The sequence below is a fragment of the Mustela putorius genome, unplaced genomic scaffold (assembly GCF_011764305.1).
Source record: "Mustela putorius furo isolate JIRA1106 unplaced genomic scaffold, ASM1176430v1.1 tig00000095_pilon_pilon_pilon, whole genome shotgun sequence".
Taxonomy (NCBI): Eukaryota; Metazoa; Chordata; class Mammalia; order Carnivora; family Mustelidae; genus Mustela; species Mustela putorius.
Window position 1 is genome coordinate 18,070,463 of NW_025421280.1, and position 17,143 is coordinate 18,087,605.

The 17,143-nt window shown below is 40.1% G+C and overlaps 1 protein-coding gene across 2 annotated transcripts in view; it reads right to left on the reverse strand.

Annotated features, from left to right (window-relative positions):
• Positions 1-17,143, reverse strand: part of CACNA2D3 (calcium voltage-gated channel auxiliary subunit alpha2delta 3) — an 851,905-nt gene that overhangs the window by 524,405 nt on the left and 310,357 nt on the right. For both annotated transcript variants that reach the window (XM_045078786.1, XM_045078785.1), the window contains exon 5: positions 182-344. In XM_045078786.1, coding sequence (XP_044934721.1) covers positions 182-344 — 163 coding nt within the window. The remainder of the gene's footprint in view (positions 1-181; positions 345-17,143) is intronic.

Here is a 17,143-nt window from a genome sequence, read left to right on the forward strand (position 1 = left end):
CTGGCACAACAGCAAGCCGTCTCCAGGCAGAAAAGGCGCACCTCACCAATCCCGCTGATGCTGACACACCCAGCTTGCAACGGTATTTTTCAAAAAAACACACGACCCCAAACCAGCCGGAGCCGTCCCTCGCACCCCCTGCTCACCACCCTCTACAAGGAGCGCCAGCAGTGAGTCTTACCTTTGTTGTACATGTTCGTGGGCACTTGGACGTCACTCAGACTGATGTTCACAGGCAAATTATTAAAATGGTCATTTGGGGCTAAGATGAATTCCTTCCCCAGCTCCAAAAAATTCCCATCTTTGTCCCTTTCGTTTATCAGCACAGCATTGAAGTATTCATACTGAAAGAGAAAGTCAAAAAGCATTACTTGTGGCTTAGGGCCGGAGGCTGCGAACTCAGACAGACCTAGGCACAGGCTGCGGGGCGTCCCCTACAGGCGTGGACCCTGCCTTAGTCACACCATCTCCTTTAGTCTTCCCTGTCATCTGTGGCTGCTCCTGCACAAGCGTGATAGCACCAGATAAATATTTCTCCATGTCATTAAATATCCTTCAAAACCTTATTGTAAGGAGCCGCACAGTACTTCTTTTTATAACTAGAGAAAACTGCCCTGAGGATATTTTAATTCTTTAAATTTTGAAGACAAACCCTGCCCTTAAGTTGAAGGAGACTATGAAGTCAACAAAAAAATTAACAAGTAAATCTGTAATATGTCTTATAACCATACTTGTTAGGGAAAATAGCAAAGCCGGGGCAGGCAGGTAGAACAGCAGCGGAAGGGCTTTGTTTACATATGGTGCTCAGCAAAGGTCTCAGTGCTGTGGGAACACTCAGGCAGAGACTGAAGGACAGAACGAACAAGCTATGTGGGCATCTGGGGAGAAGCACCCCAGGCAGAGGAGACAACACAGGCCATGGGCCTCACACAGGAGTGTGCCGGCACATGACACAAATGGCTGTTTCATCATCAACCTCATCACGGTCATGATCATCATCTAACATACACAGAAGGCTGACTTTGTGACAGACATTATTCTAAGTGTTTTATTTATTTATCTGGGTGGGGAGGAGCTGAGGACAAGAGAGATCCCTAAGCAGGTTCCAGGCTCAGCACAGAGCCCAATGCAGCGCTTGATCCCATAACCCTGAGATCATGACCTGAGTGGAAATCAAGAGTCAGAGGCTTAGTTGACTGAGTCACTCAGGCTCCCCCAAAGTGCTTTTCATGTGCTTCATCTCTCCTAACAATTCTATGAGGTAGGTTTTATGAGGAGTCCCACTTCAGCAATGAAGAAACGGAGGTAGAAAGAACAGAGGGACATTGTGAAAGACTACACAGATGATGAGCAGAGCCAGAATTCAAACACAGGCCGTCTACTTCCAGAGTCTGTGTGCTTATCTACTGAGCAGTATTCCAAGATGGCAAGTGTATTGGATTTAGCAGACTGAGAATTTAAAAGAACTATGATTAATATGCTCAGGGCATGAATAGAAAAAGTACAAAACAGGTAAGAACAGATGGGTAAGAAACAGAGAGATGGATAATCTAAGAAAGAATCAAAAGGAAATGCAAGAAATCAAAAACACTATAACAGAAATGAGGAATGCCTTTGATGGCTCATCAGCAGACTGGACATGGCCAAGAACATAATGAGTGAGCTTGGAGATATGTCAAAAGACACTTTCTAATTTGAAAAGCAAGGAAAAAAAAAAAAAAGAGGGAACGGAACATTCAAGAACTGTGGTACGATTACAGAAAGTGTAACAGATATGTAATGGGATTACGAGAAGGAGAAGAAAGAGAGAAAGGAATAGAAGAAATACCTGAAGTGATAATGGCTAAGAATTTCCCCAAATTAATGACGCACGCCAAATCACAGATCCAAAAAGCTCAAAGACCACAAAGTACATGAATATAAAGAAATGTACACCTCAGCATATAAGACCAAACTGAAAAAACAACAACAACAACAAAGAACAAAAGAAAATCTTTAAAAAGTCAGAAATGGGGGGGGGGTCTTAGAAGAACAAGGATAAGGATTATATTGGCTTTCTCTTCAGAAACTAGGCAAGCAAGGAGACAGTGGAGTAATACTTAGTGTTCAGAGAAAAAGCCCACCAACCTAGAACTCTGTATCCAGCAAAATTGTCTTTCAAAATTGAAAGAGACTAAATGCCTTTTCATATAAACAAAATTTGAAGAAATTTTTTGGGACTAGACTTGCCTTACAAAAAATATTAAAAGTCCTTTAAGAAAATGAAAATGTTATAGGTCAGAAACACTGATCTACATAAAGAAGACTGTTACAGCAGGACTAAATGAAAGTAAAATAAAATAATCATTTTCTTATTCTTTTTTTTATTAGTTTCAGAAGTAGAATTTAATGATTCATCCATTGCATACAACAAAAAGACCGAGATTATACCATGCATATTTTCAGACCACAGTGCTTTAAAACACAAACTCAATCACAAGAGGAAAGTTGGAAAGAACTCAAATACAGGAAGCTAGAGAGCATCCTACTAAAGAATGAATGGGTCAACCAGGAAATTAAAGAAGAATTGAAAAAATTCATGGAAAAAAATGAAAATGAAAATACAAGTGTTCAAAACCTTTGGGATGAAGCAAAGGCAGATCTATGAGGGAAGTACATAGCAATACAGGCCTTTCTCAAGAAACTACAAGTCTTAGGGGTACCTGGATGGCTCAGTGGGTTAAGCCTCTGTCTTTGGCTCAGGTCATGGTCTCAGGGTCCTGGGATCAATAACTACATCGGGCTCTCTGCCTCAGCAGGACGCCTGCTTCCCCCTCTCTCTCTGCCTGCCTCTCTGCCTGCTTGTGATCTCTGTCTCTCTGTCAAATAAATGAATAAAATCTTCTAAAAAAAAAATAAAAAATAAAAAGAAACTACAAGTCTTAAATACACAATCTAATCTTACACTTAAAGAAGCTGGAAAAAGAACAGCACATAAACTTAAATTCAGCAGGAGAAGAGAAATAATAAAGATAAGATCAGAAATCAATGATTTAGAAATCATTTTATTCCTAACTGACCTAACAGATAAGTTCATTCAAAATAACAACACAAATTGCTGGGTAATTATACTTTATGAATAAGTGAAAGGAATTACAGCAGTGTTGGAACAAGAGTAGGGAACTGGGAATACTGTTAAAAGCTACCTACAGTATCCATGAAGTGGTACAAGATTATTTGAAATTGGACTTGAATTAGTTGTAAAGGTATATTGCAAACTATGAGGTAACCACTAAAATAATATTCAAAGGAAGTATAATTCACCTGCTTTAAGCAAGAAGAAAAAAATAAATTCAGAAAAGGCAAAAAATATTTAATTAATATTAACTAATAATAATATATAATAAAATGTAATTTTATATAGTATTAATTAATAATAATTAGTAATAATTAAATCCAGAAAAGGCATAGATAAAATATATGTTATATATAATAATATATAATTAATATTAATTAATAATAATTAATTAAATCCAGAAAAGGCAAAGAAAGAGTAGAAGACAGGCAGGAAGGAAGGAGGGAGGAAGAGAGACAAGATCAACAAATAAAAAACATGTTCAAATTTGGTAATATTAATCCAGCTATATTGATAATCACTTTAAATGTGAATGGTCTAAATACACTAATTAAAAAGCAAAAACTAAAAAAAAACAAGACCTTACTGTAGGTTTTCTACAAAAAAACTCACTGTATATATAAAGAACAGATAGATTAGAAGTAAAGAGACAGAGAAAGATATACCATTGCAACACTAATCAAAAGAAAGAGTAAACATTTAGGGACATTAGGTGGCTCAGCGGGTTAAAGCCTCTGCCTTCGGCCCAGGTCGTGATCCCAGGGTCCTGGGATCGAGCCCCGCATTGGGCTCTCTGCTCAGTGCAGAGCCTGCTTCTCTCTCTCTCTCTCTCTCTCTCTCTCTGCCTACTTATGTTCTCTGTCAAATAAATAAATAAAATCTTAAAAAAAAAAAGGAGTAGACATTTAATTTCAGACCAAGCAGACTTCAAAGTAAGGCAATTTATTAGGGAAAAAGATGACAGGCATTACATAATGATAAAAGGGCCAATTCTCCAGGAAGACATAACAATTCGTAACATGTATACACTAACAACAGAGTGTTTAAAATATGTGAGGTAAAAACTGATAGAACTACAAGGAGAAATAAATGAATTCAATATTATATTTGAATACTTCAATACCCCTCTATCACTAACTGACAAATCCAGCAAGCAGAAAATTAGTAAAAATATAGTTAAACTGAATAACCCCATCAATGAGATCTAATTGACATATATAGAATACTTCATCCAACAATAGAATATACATTCTTCTTAAGCTCTCATGGAACAATCACCAAGACAGATCACATTCTGGGCCATAAAGCACACCTTAACAAATTAAAAAGAATAGGAATCACACAGTTTCTGCTTCTATATTATACTGGAATTAAACCAGGCATCAATAACAAAAGGACAGCTGGACAAATCCCAAAATATATAGAGAGCAAAGAACATACTTCTAAATAACACATCGGTCAAAAAAGAAGTCTTGAGAAATTATAAACTAAAAGTTAAAATACAACTTATTAAATTTGTGAGACATAGCAAAAGCAGAACTTAGAAGAAAATTTATACATTGAACAAATGTTCCTAATAAAGGAAAATAATTAATCATCTAAGTTTATACTTTAGAAAGCTAAAAAAAGAAGAGCAAATTAAATCCAAAATAACCAGAAGAAAAAATCAAACTGTTTTATTTGCAGAGCAGAAGTCAACGAAATTGAAAACAGGAAATCAATAGAGAAAAATGAATGAAACCAAAGTTGGTTGTTTGAAAAGATTCCTTACAGTGAAAATAGTTAAGCAAATCAGCCAAGAAACCACATGGGATAAAGTCCCCAGGAATCCAGATTCAGATTTCCAAGAGTTATCTTCTGGGGCAATCACATAAGATGCCCTAATTCTTCCAGCAATTAACTGTGACAACACATTTGCAATGCTGCCCACCAGGAGGCTTGACAAAGACACAGTGCTAAGGACATTTACTGGGGGGTGGTCATGGGACAACACTATCTACCAACATGACCTCATTGAATTTGTAGAATTCTACACCTAACAACTGAAGAGCACACATTCTTTTCCAGATTACACACTAGGCCACCAAACAAGTCTCAGTTTAAAATAGCTAAAACCCACATAGTATGTTCTCTGATAACAATGGGCTCATTTTAGAGGTCATTAGATGATAATGACATGAAAAATACCAATGATATCTAAGAAAAGATGATATCTAGAAAAACCCCAAAGATTTGGAAATTAAACAGCACACTGCTTCATAATACATGAGTCAAGGAAAAAAAATGACATGAGAAATTGGAAAATATTGTGATGGTAATGAAATGGTAATGAAAAAAAAAAAAACAGTATTTGCCAGATGTAGCAGTTTAGAGAAATGCAGAGTTTAGAGAAAAATTTACAAATTTAAAGTCTTATAATAGAAAAGTAGAAAGCTTTAAGATGAATAGTCTAAGTTATTCCTGTAAAAAGACAGAAAAAGAGGAAATGAAACTCAATGTTAAAAGAAGGAATGAAATAATAGAGATAAAAGCAGAAATGATAAAAATAGAAAAAAATAATGGGAAAAAAATCAAAGATATCAAAATTTGGTTCATTAAAAGGATTAATGAAATTTTAAAACCCTAGCTAGATTGATGAAGAAAAATGTCATAAAGTACAAAATACTAGTACCAGGAATAAAAGAAGAAACAACATTACAGATCCTAGAGATAATGAAAGGACAAGGAAATATTACAAACAACTTCATGCTAATATTTGATAACTTAAATGCTAATTCCTTGAAACATATAAACTACCAAAATGGACACAAGAAGAAATACAAAATATGACTGGCTTTATATAAACAGACAAAATTGAGTTCACAATTACTAGCCATGCTAAAATAAACAGCTCTAGGCTCAGATGCCTTACATGATGAATTCTATCAAATGTATAAGAAAAAAAAAGAACTATCTATAGCAACTATTTCTCAACTTATTTAATGAGGGTAGCATAACTCTGAATCCAAATCAGACATGAACATTTAAAAAGAATATATTACAGGGGCAAGTGGGTGGCTCAGTCGGTTAAGTGTCTACCTTCAACTCAGGTCATGATCCCAGGGTCCTGGGATCGAGCCCCACATTGGGCTCTCTGCTCAGCAGGAAGCCCGTTTCTCCCTTTCTTTCTGCCCTTGCCCTTCACTTGTGCTCTCTCTCACTCTCTCTCTTTTTTCCTCATATTAATAAATTAAATCTTTAAAAATATATATGTTATACACCAATATCTTACATTAACCTAGAGGGAAAAATGCTAATACAATTCTGAATCACATCCAACTATAATTAAAAGGATAATACATCATGACTAAGCAATAGTTATACTAGGAATTCAAGGTTGGTTTATCTGAAAAATCAATCAACACAGTTCACCACATTAAAAGAATGAAGAAGAAAAAAATCACATTACCAAATCAATGCAGAAAAAACTTTTGAAAGAATTCAATTTCTGCTCATCATAAAAATTTATAGGAAATTTGACATAGCATAAAATGTCAGTCTAAAAAGAACACCTTACCAAAAAAACCTATAGCTGATATTATATTTCTTAGGAAACACTGAATATTTTCCCCCTGGATCGAGAACAAGGCAAGGATGGGTTACCATTTCTATGCAACATTGTACTGGTGGTCCCAGTAATTAGAGTAAGACGAATGAATAAATGAATGAATGGATGGATGGATGCCTTAGGAATTGGATAGGAAAAAGCTGTCTTTATTTGCAGATAACATGACTATCTATGTTAGAAAACCCTAAGGAATCCACATAATCTATTACAACTAGTGAGTTGGGGCAGCTGGGTGGCTCAGTGGGTTAAGCCTCTGCCTTCGGCTGGGATCATGATCCTGGGGTCCTGAGATTGAGCCCCACATCGGGCTCTCTGCTTGATGGGAAGCCTGATTCTCCTTCTCTCTCTGCCTGCTGCTCTGTCTACTTGTGATCTCTCTCTGTTTCTCTCTCTCTCTCTCTGTCAAATAAATAAATAAAATCTTAAAAAAAAACAACAACTAGTGAGCTTACTTTGCAAGATCACATGATATAAGATCAATATACAAAAATCAACTGTATTTTAACAGACTAACAAAGAACAATTGGAATTCGAAATTGAAAGAACAGTAACATTTACAATAGTATAAAAAACATGAAATCCTTAAGTATAAATTTTTAAAATTATGTGTAATACCCGTATACTAAAACCTACAAAGTATTGCTATGAGAAATTCAAACAGGTTTATACAGATGGTAAGAGATGCCTTATTTAAGGATTAAAGAACTTGGTATTAAGATGTTAATTCTTCCCAAATTGATCTAAAAATTCAATGAAATCCCAATCAAAATCTCAGTGGGCCTTTTCTAGGAGGTGTCAGGTTAATTATAAATTTTATACAGAAATGAAAGAGATCAGAATATGAAGAACAATTTTGAAAAAGGAAAAAATCATCCAAGGAGTCACATTTCCTGATTTTAAGTCTTACTATACATGTAATTCATCAGAAACAGTGTGGTATTGGCATTAGAATAGACATATTCTATTGTATATTGCATATTCTATGCAGCATAGAGAATCCAGAAATTAAGCCATATACACAGACTTAACTGAGTTTCAATGAAGGTACCTACATATTTGAATGAGGAAAATATTTTCAACGAATTGTGCTGGGACAAATGACTAAGCATATGAAAACAACATCCTCACACCTAATTCACAACACATACATAGTAATTCAAGATGGATGACAGAGTTTGATGCAATACTTCTCAAAAAAAAAAAAAAAACCTGTAATACTTCTCAAAAAAAAAAGATAAATTTCTTTGTAGTCTTCAGTTAGGCAATGACTTCTTAGGACATACAAAGCACTTAAACAATTTTAAAAATCGATAATTTAGACTTTAAAATTTTCAAAAATCTTAATCATTAAATTCACTATTATTAAAAGAAATAGAAAAACCATTATTGAGAAAAACAACTCATAATACACATCTGACCAATGACTTATGCCCAGAATATGTAAAGAATTCCTTTAACTCCAAAACATCAGTGAAAATATAAGGCAGCTGGGGCACCTAGGTGGCTCAGTCAGTTAAGTGTCCAACTCTTGATTTGTGTGCAGGCTGTGATCTCAGGATTGTGAGATCAAGCCTTGTGTCGGGCTCCGTGGGGAGCGTGGAGCCTGCTTAAGATTCTCTTTCTCCCCACCTCCAGCTGCCCCTCCACTCCTCTCTCTCTCCCCCTCTCTAAGAAAAAGAAAAAGAAAATATAAGGCAAAAGATTTGAACACCTTCCAAAGAAAGTGTATGAATGACTAATATGTAAGCCAAAGAGGGTTCAACGAGATTAGTCATCAGGGAAACTCAAACTAAAAGTCCAACCAGATGCAATTTTACATTCACTAGCATAGCTAACATTAAAATTTCTGAAAATACTAAATGTTGGCAAGACTGCAGAGTAAGCAGAAATCCTATACATTATTCATGGAGATATAAAAAACTTTGGAAAACCATTTTACCAGTTCTTTTATCTACCCTATGATCCAATAATTCCACCCCTAGGTATCTATCCAATGGAAATATAGCCACAAAAATGTGGTGTGAATGTTCACAGAACCCCATTTACAATAGCCAAAAACTAGAAGTCCACTGTCCATCGACAGATGAAAGGATGAATAAATCTGTGATATATTCATATAGTGGATTATTACTAGGGAACAAACTATAGATACACTCAAAATATGGTTGGTTTTAACAAACATCTTGAGTGAAACAAGCCAGAAACAAAAAATGAACATATGTGCAATCCCATTTATATGAAGTTCTAAACAGGCAAAATTATTATTCAATAGTGAAAGCCATCATGGTTTGCTTCTCCAAGGGGAGGGGGTTTCCACTTCAAAGAGACATGATAGAACATTCTGGGTTGCTGGAAATGTTCTATATCTTGACGAGGTATGAATTACTCAGGTATATTCATTTGTCAGTGCTCACTGAATTATTTGCTTTTAAAGAGCTATGTATTTTACTACATAGAAATCTATGTTTCAATAAAAAAATTAAGTCACAAAAGATTTTTTTAATTTTTATTTATTTTTTTAAATTTCTTTTCAGTGCTCCAGAATTCATTGTTTAGGCACCACACCCAGTGCTCCATGCAATACATGCCCTCCATTATACCCACCACCAGGCTCACCCAACCTCCCACCTCCCTTCCCTCCAAAACCCTCAGTTTATTTCTCAGAGTCCACAGCCTCTCAGGCTTCATCTCCCCCTCCAATTTCCCCCAACTCCCTTCTCTTCTCCATCTCCCCATGTCCTCTGTGTTATTCCTTATGCTCCACAAATAAGCAAAGCCATATGATAACTGACTCTCTCTGCTTGACTTATTTCACTCAGCATCTCTTCTAGTCCCGTCCATGTTGCTACAGAAGTTAGGTATTCATCCTTTCTGATGGAAGCATAATACTCCATTGTATATATATGGACCATATCTTCTTTATCCATTTGTCCGTTAAAGAGCATCTTGGTTCTTTCCACAGTTTGGCGACTGTGGCCACTGCTGCTATGAACATTGGGATACATACGGCCCTTCTTTTCACTACAACTGTATCTTTAGGGTAAATACCCAATAGTGCAATTGCAAGGTCATAGGGAAGCTCTATTTTTAATTTCTTAAGGAATCTCCACACTGTTTTCCAAAGTGGCTGCACCAACTTGCATTCCCACCAACAGTGTAAGAGGGCTCCCCTTTCTCCACATCCTCTCCAACACATGTTGTTTACTGTCTTGTTAATTTTGGCCATTCTAACTGGTGTAAGGCTATGTGTAGAATGAAACTCGGCCATTCTCTTACACCAAACACAAAGATAAACTCGAAATGGATAAAAGACCTCAACATGAGGCAGGAATCCATCAGAATCTTAGAGGAGAACATAGGCAGTAACCTCTTCGACATCGGTCACAGCAACTTCTTTCAAGATATGTCTCCAAAGGGAAAGGAAACAAAAGCGAAAATGAACTTTTGGGACTTCATCAAGATCAAAAGCTTCTGCACAGCCAAGGAAACAGTCAACAAAGCAAAGAGGCAACCCATGGAATGGGAGAAGATATTTGCAAATGACAGCACAGACTAAGGGCTGATCTCCAAGATCTATAAAGAACTCCTCAAACTCAACACACAGAAAACAGATAATCACGTCACAAAAGATTTTAAGTTTTTTAAATTATTAAATCAAAAACTTGAGAGAAACAAAACTCAGTTTAATACATTCCACCCACAACTATTTTTTGAAAAATTATTTACTATGATATGACACCCCAAAACAAAAGAAATCAGCCCTGTCTGCTGAAACATGAACCAAAACAACACCCGACTAGGCAGAAACACCTTGACCAGCCCATGAACCGGCCAAGTAGGGGAAGGCCCCTTCTTCTCAAGGGCTCTGCTTTGTAGGAAACATGTCATTGGGGAACCCTCGCACAGCTCCATGTTAACTGAAGTCTCAACTTTCCACAGACCCAAGTGCTTCACATAATATTACGATGCTTATAAAAATGCAAGCCTCTAATGCCATTCTTTCATTATAACTGAATGCTAAATTAACACACAAAGCCTCAGCCAGCTTGGTGAAGGCCAATACAATCACGGTTCACCTACGGGCTCTCTGGAGGCAGCTTCTAAACTGCCATTTAATGGAATAATCCTCACAGACCAGAATGCAAATGAAGGAAGGATGAAAATACAGGCAGGATTCTGCTTATCATTCACCACGGATGACTGGGAGTTCTGTGCCTCCTCCCCAAATCCATTTGTCCATTCTGTATTGATTGTGAAAAGGCTGACTCAGTGCAAACAAGAAGAATCGTTTCTTGGTCCTTGGAATTCATTGCTATAATTACGGGGCTCAGTGGCTTTGTCTATATGATCAAGGAAAAGATATATTACTCCATCTCAGTATTTCTGAATCCCTGTCACCCATGGGGTCAGAGGAAATTAATTCTTTTGTGAGTAAATCCGATAACCTACTAAGTGTGATGGGGCACACAGGACACTAAACCAGGGGGCAAAATGTGGCAAATATATACCAGAGGCAAAATGGTGGGTGCACTGTTGCCCAGCACCTAGCATGCACCAGCTCAGAATGCAATGGTCCACTGAGTAAGTGTCTAAAAGTGAGTCAGTAAGACAGGGATCGGCGTAGGCATACGTTTCTCTGTAAAGGGTCAGAGAGTAAATATTTTAGGCTTTGGGACCTCTGGAGTCTTTACTGCATCTCCTCAACCCTGCTGTTGTAACTGGACAGCAGCCACAGACAATACATAAAAGAATGAGTCTGGCTGTGCTTCATTCAAACTCTATTTCCCAAAACTTTACACAATGACAAAAATGATCTGGTCTGCGGGCAAGTTTGCCAACCCCTGCAGTAGGGTATTATGAGATTAAAAAAAATAATAATAATAAGATTTTCCATAGTAAATAAAAATAAGATTTTCTGGCTGGAATAAATCAATCATTTCTCTCAATAAAATTTAGGAGCACAATATTGACCAAAGTCAGAGGACTGACACTACCCAACCTCAAGGCTTTCCCTAAAACAACAGTAATCAAGACAGCGCATTATTGGAGAAAGAATAGACAAATAGAGCAGTAGAAGAGAGCCCAGAAATAGATCCACATAAATACAGTGGATCTGATACAAAAACTGATCTTTGATAAAAAAACAAATACAGTCTCTTCCACAAATGGTGTTGGAACCACTGGATATCCATGTGCAAAAAAAAAAAAAATCTATATACAGATCTTATACCCTTCACAAAAATTACCTCCAAATGGATAAGAGACCTAAATATAAAATGCAAAATTACAAAACTCCTGAAGGTAACACAGGAGAAAACTAGATGACCCTGGATTCGGTGATGCTCTTTTAGGTACAAAGTCAAAGACACAATCCATGAAAAAAGTACTTGATACACTGGACCTCCTTAAAATTAAAAACTTCTGCTCCATGAAAGACAACATCAACAGAATGAGAAGATAAGCCACATACTGGGAAGAAACATTCGCAAAAGACACATTAATAAAGGACTGTTATCCAAAATAGACCCAAAACTCTTAAAACCCAACAATAAGAAAACTAACAACTGGATTAAAAAATGGGCTAAAGACCTCAACAGACACTTCCACATAGGATATATACAGATGGCAAGAAAGCATGTGGAAAGATACTCTCCATCGTGTGTCATCAGAGAAATGCAAAAGAAAACAACAATGAGACACCACTACGTGCCTAGTAGAGTGGCCAAAATCCAGAATTCGGACAACACCAAATGCTGCGAAGGGCGTGGAGCAGCAGACACCCTCAAAAGTTACTGGTGGGCATGCAAAAGGCAACAGGCAGTGTGCAAAACAGTTTGGTGGTTTTTGTTTTGTTTTGTTTTTAAACAAAACTAAACATACCTGGGATGCCTGGGTGGCTCAGTCATGAAGTGTCTGCCTTTGGTTCAGGTCATGATCCCAGGATCCTGGGATCGAGCCCTGCATCAGACTCCCAGCTCAGTAGGAAGCCCTGCTTCTCCCTCTCCCACTCCCCCTGCTTGTGTTCCCTCTCTTGCTGTCTCCCTCTCCATCAAATCAATAAATAAAATCTTTTAAAAATTAAAAAACAAAAAAAACTAAACATACCCTTACCATATGATCCAGCAATCCTGCTCCTTGGCATTTACCCTAAAGAAAAGAAAACTGATGTCCACGTTAAAACCTGCACACGAACGTTTATATAGCCGGTTCATTCATAATTGCCAAAACCTGGGAACAACCAAGACGTCCTTCAGTAGGTGAACAATTAAACTGTGATACATCCAAACACTGGAATATTATTCAGCCTAAAAAAGAAATGAGGGACGCCTGGGTGGCTCAGTTGGTTAAGCCGCTGCCTTCGGCTCAGGTCATGATCCCAGCGTCCTGGGATCGAGTCCCACATCAGGCTCCTTGCTCAGCAGGGAGCCTGCTTCTCCCTCTGCCTCTAGCCTGCCACTCTGTCTGCCTGTGCTTGCGCTCTAACAAATAAAAATAAAAAATAAAAGAAAAAAGAAAAAAGAAATGAGCTCGCAAGCCACAAAAAGACCAGGAGGAACGATAATGCATATCACAAAGTGAAAGAAGACAGTCTGAGAAGGCTAAGTACCACATAATTCCAACCATATTACATTCTGGAAAAGGCAAAACTCTGGAGGCGATAATGAGGTAAATGGTTGCCAAGAATAGGGGCGAGAAGGATGAAAAAGCAGAGCATGGGGGTTTTTAAAGACACTGAAAATGGTCCCGATGCTATTATAATGATAAATACATATCATTACACATGGGTCCAAACCCAGAGAATGAGAGGCACCACAAGTGAACCCCAAGATAAACTATGGGTTCTGGGTGATGAGGTGCCAATGCAGGTTCATCGTTGGTAAAATGTACCATCCTGATGGGGGATACTGCTAACACAGGAGGCCGGGCACATATAGGGGTGTGTGCAAAATCTCTGTACTTTCCCCTTAATTTTGTCACAAACCCAAAACTGCTCTAAAAAAAATTCTTTTTCAAAAAAGTGTTTGAGTACCATCTCCCTCTATATTTATAACTCACGGGTACTACCTACCAACTATTATAAATACTGGCATGTGCACACTATCGGACAAACTACAAAAATAATCATAAAAGCAAATAGGAATAATGTGACATATACCCCCTGGGCATCCCAGGGGCTCACTCTGTGTACCCCCCTGGGGGGCAGCACTTCTCAGCAGGGCTCCACAGCAGCATTTCCAAATGACGACCTGAGCAACAGAAAGCTACCCCATGGTAAGGGATGGGGTAAGGGATTTTCTTTTTTTTAAATGTGGGTCAGGGTGAGCCAAGTTTGGGAAATGCAGGAAGAGCTGGGGTTTAAGGAAGAGCCAAGAGATGTCTTCATTTCGGGACTTCTCAGGGCCTTTAACTCATTCTGAGAGTATACTACGTGCACTTGGAATATCTGGGGTAAGAGGCGTTATATGCACCAGTCCTCAAAGGATCTTTTGATCAGGTAGGTGTCCTTCTCAGCATTTACTGGGGGGTGGGGGTTGGTTGGGGGGAGGGGCTGGCTTTACAAGCCCTCGTTAATGCTTTGTTAATGGAGCTCCCCGCCCCACGGGACTAGTTCTGCAGCCACAGGAACCTGTGTTTGCTCACTGTTGTATGCCCAGCACCTAGCACCTGTAGGCTGAATAACAGTTCAAATGACTGTCAGAATCCATGTGGTCACCAGGTGTCCCACTGGAGGTATCCTAAGACTCATCTTTGCAGTTAGGGCTCCCAGGGAATGTTCTCAGCAGGTGAGGATGATCGTGCTGTAACCAATGTCTCCCATGGTAGGGGGGGCAGGTTGAAGCTAGAGGAGGCCAAGGGGAAAACACTTCATCACTCTACCCCTCTGTAAAAAGCTGTAGAATCCAACAGCTCAGGCCATCTCATTGACTCAACCAGATTCCAGTCACCATGTAGAGTGAAGTTTCAACAGGAATGATCACTAGGTGGCAAAACGCCTTCAGTCTGTGTGAGCTCTTTGACTGGTTGGTGGTGACTGCCTATATGTGCAGAGAGCGCTGTATCTCAACCCAAGGACATATGCTCTCTCCGTAATGGTGGCCCAGCCTCCCCGCTGAAACCACCCACATCCTCGAAAACTCATCATTTCCTAGTTTAGGGATTGGCAAACTGTTTATGTAATGAGCCAGATAGTAAATATTTTAGGTTTTGCAGGCCAGGCAGTCTCTGTCACAATACTCATTTCTGCTGCTTTAGCAAAAGTAACCAACTATAATACATAAACAAATGGGTGTGGCTGTGTTCCAATAAAACTTTATTTATAAAAACAGGCAGCTGGTCGGCCATGCAGTGCTCTGAACCTGGGGCCCTGGTTCCCCCTTTACTCTTTCCAGGTGAGGGGCACCTCATTTCCCAGTCAAGATGTCCTAAGGCAATGCCTTTCAAGTCCAGCTGGGGAGCCCGGCCACATCCAGATGTCTAAGCCAAACCTCAGAGCAGTTACATCCGAATCCCAAGGCGGTATTTTTTTTTTTTTTTTTTTTTTTTTAGCCTCTCCCAAGTGATCGCAATGTGGGGCCCAGGCCGAGACACACTCTTTCCAAGGGTGACTTCCGTTTCCCCTTCCGGCAGGATAAGTTGCATAACAGAACTACAAGGCCTCACCCCAGAGGGCCTGCTTCATGGGCGGGAAGTATCTGTTCCACACATTTGGGCTCTAATTAAATCCTGCCTCTATGGTTCTACAGTTGTTTCCTATGTGTGTGTCCTGTCCAACCAACCAGCACTGAACTCCCTGGGAGCTGGGCCTCTGCCTCTCTCACTTCTGGCCCCTGATCCTGAGGATGACTCCAACTGGTAAAATCCAGCCTAAGGGTTGGGCCCAAAACCCATGGTCAAGCAAAGCAAGAACCCACACAAGAAATGTCTGGATTAGCCTGGGTTCTCCAGGAGAACTCCAAAAAAAGAGAGGGAGATACTGATTTATTGAAGGAATCGGCTTGTTTGGCTGTGGGGACTCACATGTCCCAAATCTGTAGAATAAGCTACTGCAGTCTTGAGTCTAGGTTCCAGGGGGTGGGTCAGGCAGGCTGGAGACTTGGGCAGGGCTTTCATGTTGCCATCTTGAGGCAGAATTGCTTCTTCCTCATAGAATCTGTCTTTGCTTCTTAAGGTTTTCAGCTGATTGGACAAGGTGCCCCTCGTTAGGGAGGGTCATCTGTTTTCCTCCAAGTCTACTGACTGTAAATGTTAATCACATCTGAAAAATACCTTCATGGAAACACTGCAACTGGAGTTCGACCAAACAAACAGCTGGGCACCGTGGCCTAGCCAAGCTGACACAGAAAATTAACCGTCACAGTGACTGTCTCCTCATGGTGGGCTGTGGCAGCTGCAACTGGTTGGGCTTCCGGCCGACTCCCTGTCCCCTGCCATCCATCCAGGTGGCAGCCGGCGACTATTGAGAAATGAGAATCAGGCGGCACTCTGCAGCAGTTTTCTGTGCTCCCCACCCCCCCCAAAAAAAGCCCTTCCCCAGGTCTGAAAGTCTCTGTGGTCCGGCCGCTGCCCACCTTGTCCACCTGGTCTCCTGCATGGAACAGCTCTCACCCCACTCTTGCCACACAGCCCTCTTGTTACTGTTGGAACAACAGGCTTGTCTCCACAGAAGGCTTTTGCCCTAGTTCTCACCCTTCCAGGCAGGCAGAAGCAATGCCCTGGGACTCCCTGAAGCGGTTCTCACTCTCAGTCTCTGTAGTAGACTCCACGGAGCTCCCTTGGCTGGGTTTCTGTTACTGGCAAGCACTGAGTCCTAACTGGTACATCATCACATCTTGATGATGAAGAATCCCGAGAACCTATCAGGAAGACTCGCCTCATCACCCAGGCCCCACAGGGATGCTCGCCTCCAGCCTGGGCCGGTCCCTGTCCTGTGTGCATTTCCCCACCCCCCTCGCCACCGGCCCCATGACTGACTTCAGTCTCTACCCAGCCCCTGTCCTGTCCACCCAATCATCCCTCTCTCCCTACCTGATCTTTATGTGCCTCAACGCCCTCCCCTATAAAGTGAGGAGACTATGAACTCCCTCACAGCGGCCCATCGAGGTCCTCTCCCACGTGACACCTCAGGCAAAGGCAGTCGAGGTTAAGGTCCAGGCCTCTCCCACTACCCTGTCGTCTTTCTCTTCCCAGACATCCCACCTGCTCTGATCTGCTGTCCCCACTCAGGAAATCAGTGGGGGTTTTGGCTCTTTCCTTCACAGCATTTGCTCTTATTCTTCCTCTGGAGGCCCTTAGAAGGCTTGTTTGGGGGGAGGTGAGCCCCCTAAGGGCACAGAGGCTCTCATGCATCCCAGGATTTCAGGAGCTTCTGTCCTTCCCACAGACCCGGCACCTTCCTCATCCCCACGTCCCCAGCACCAAGC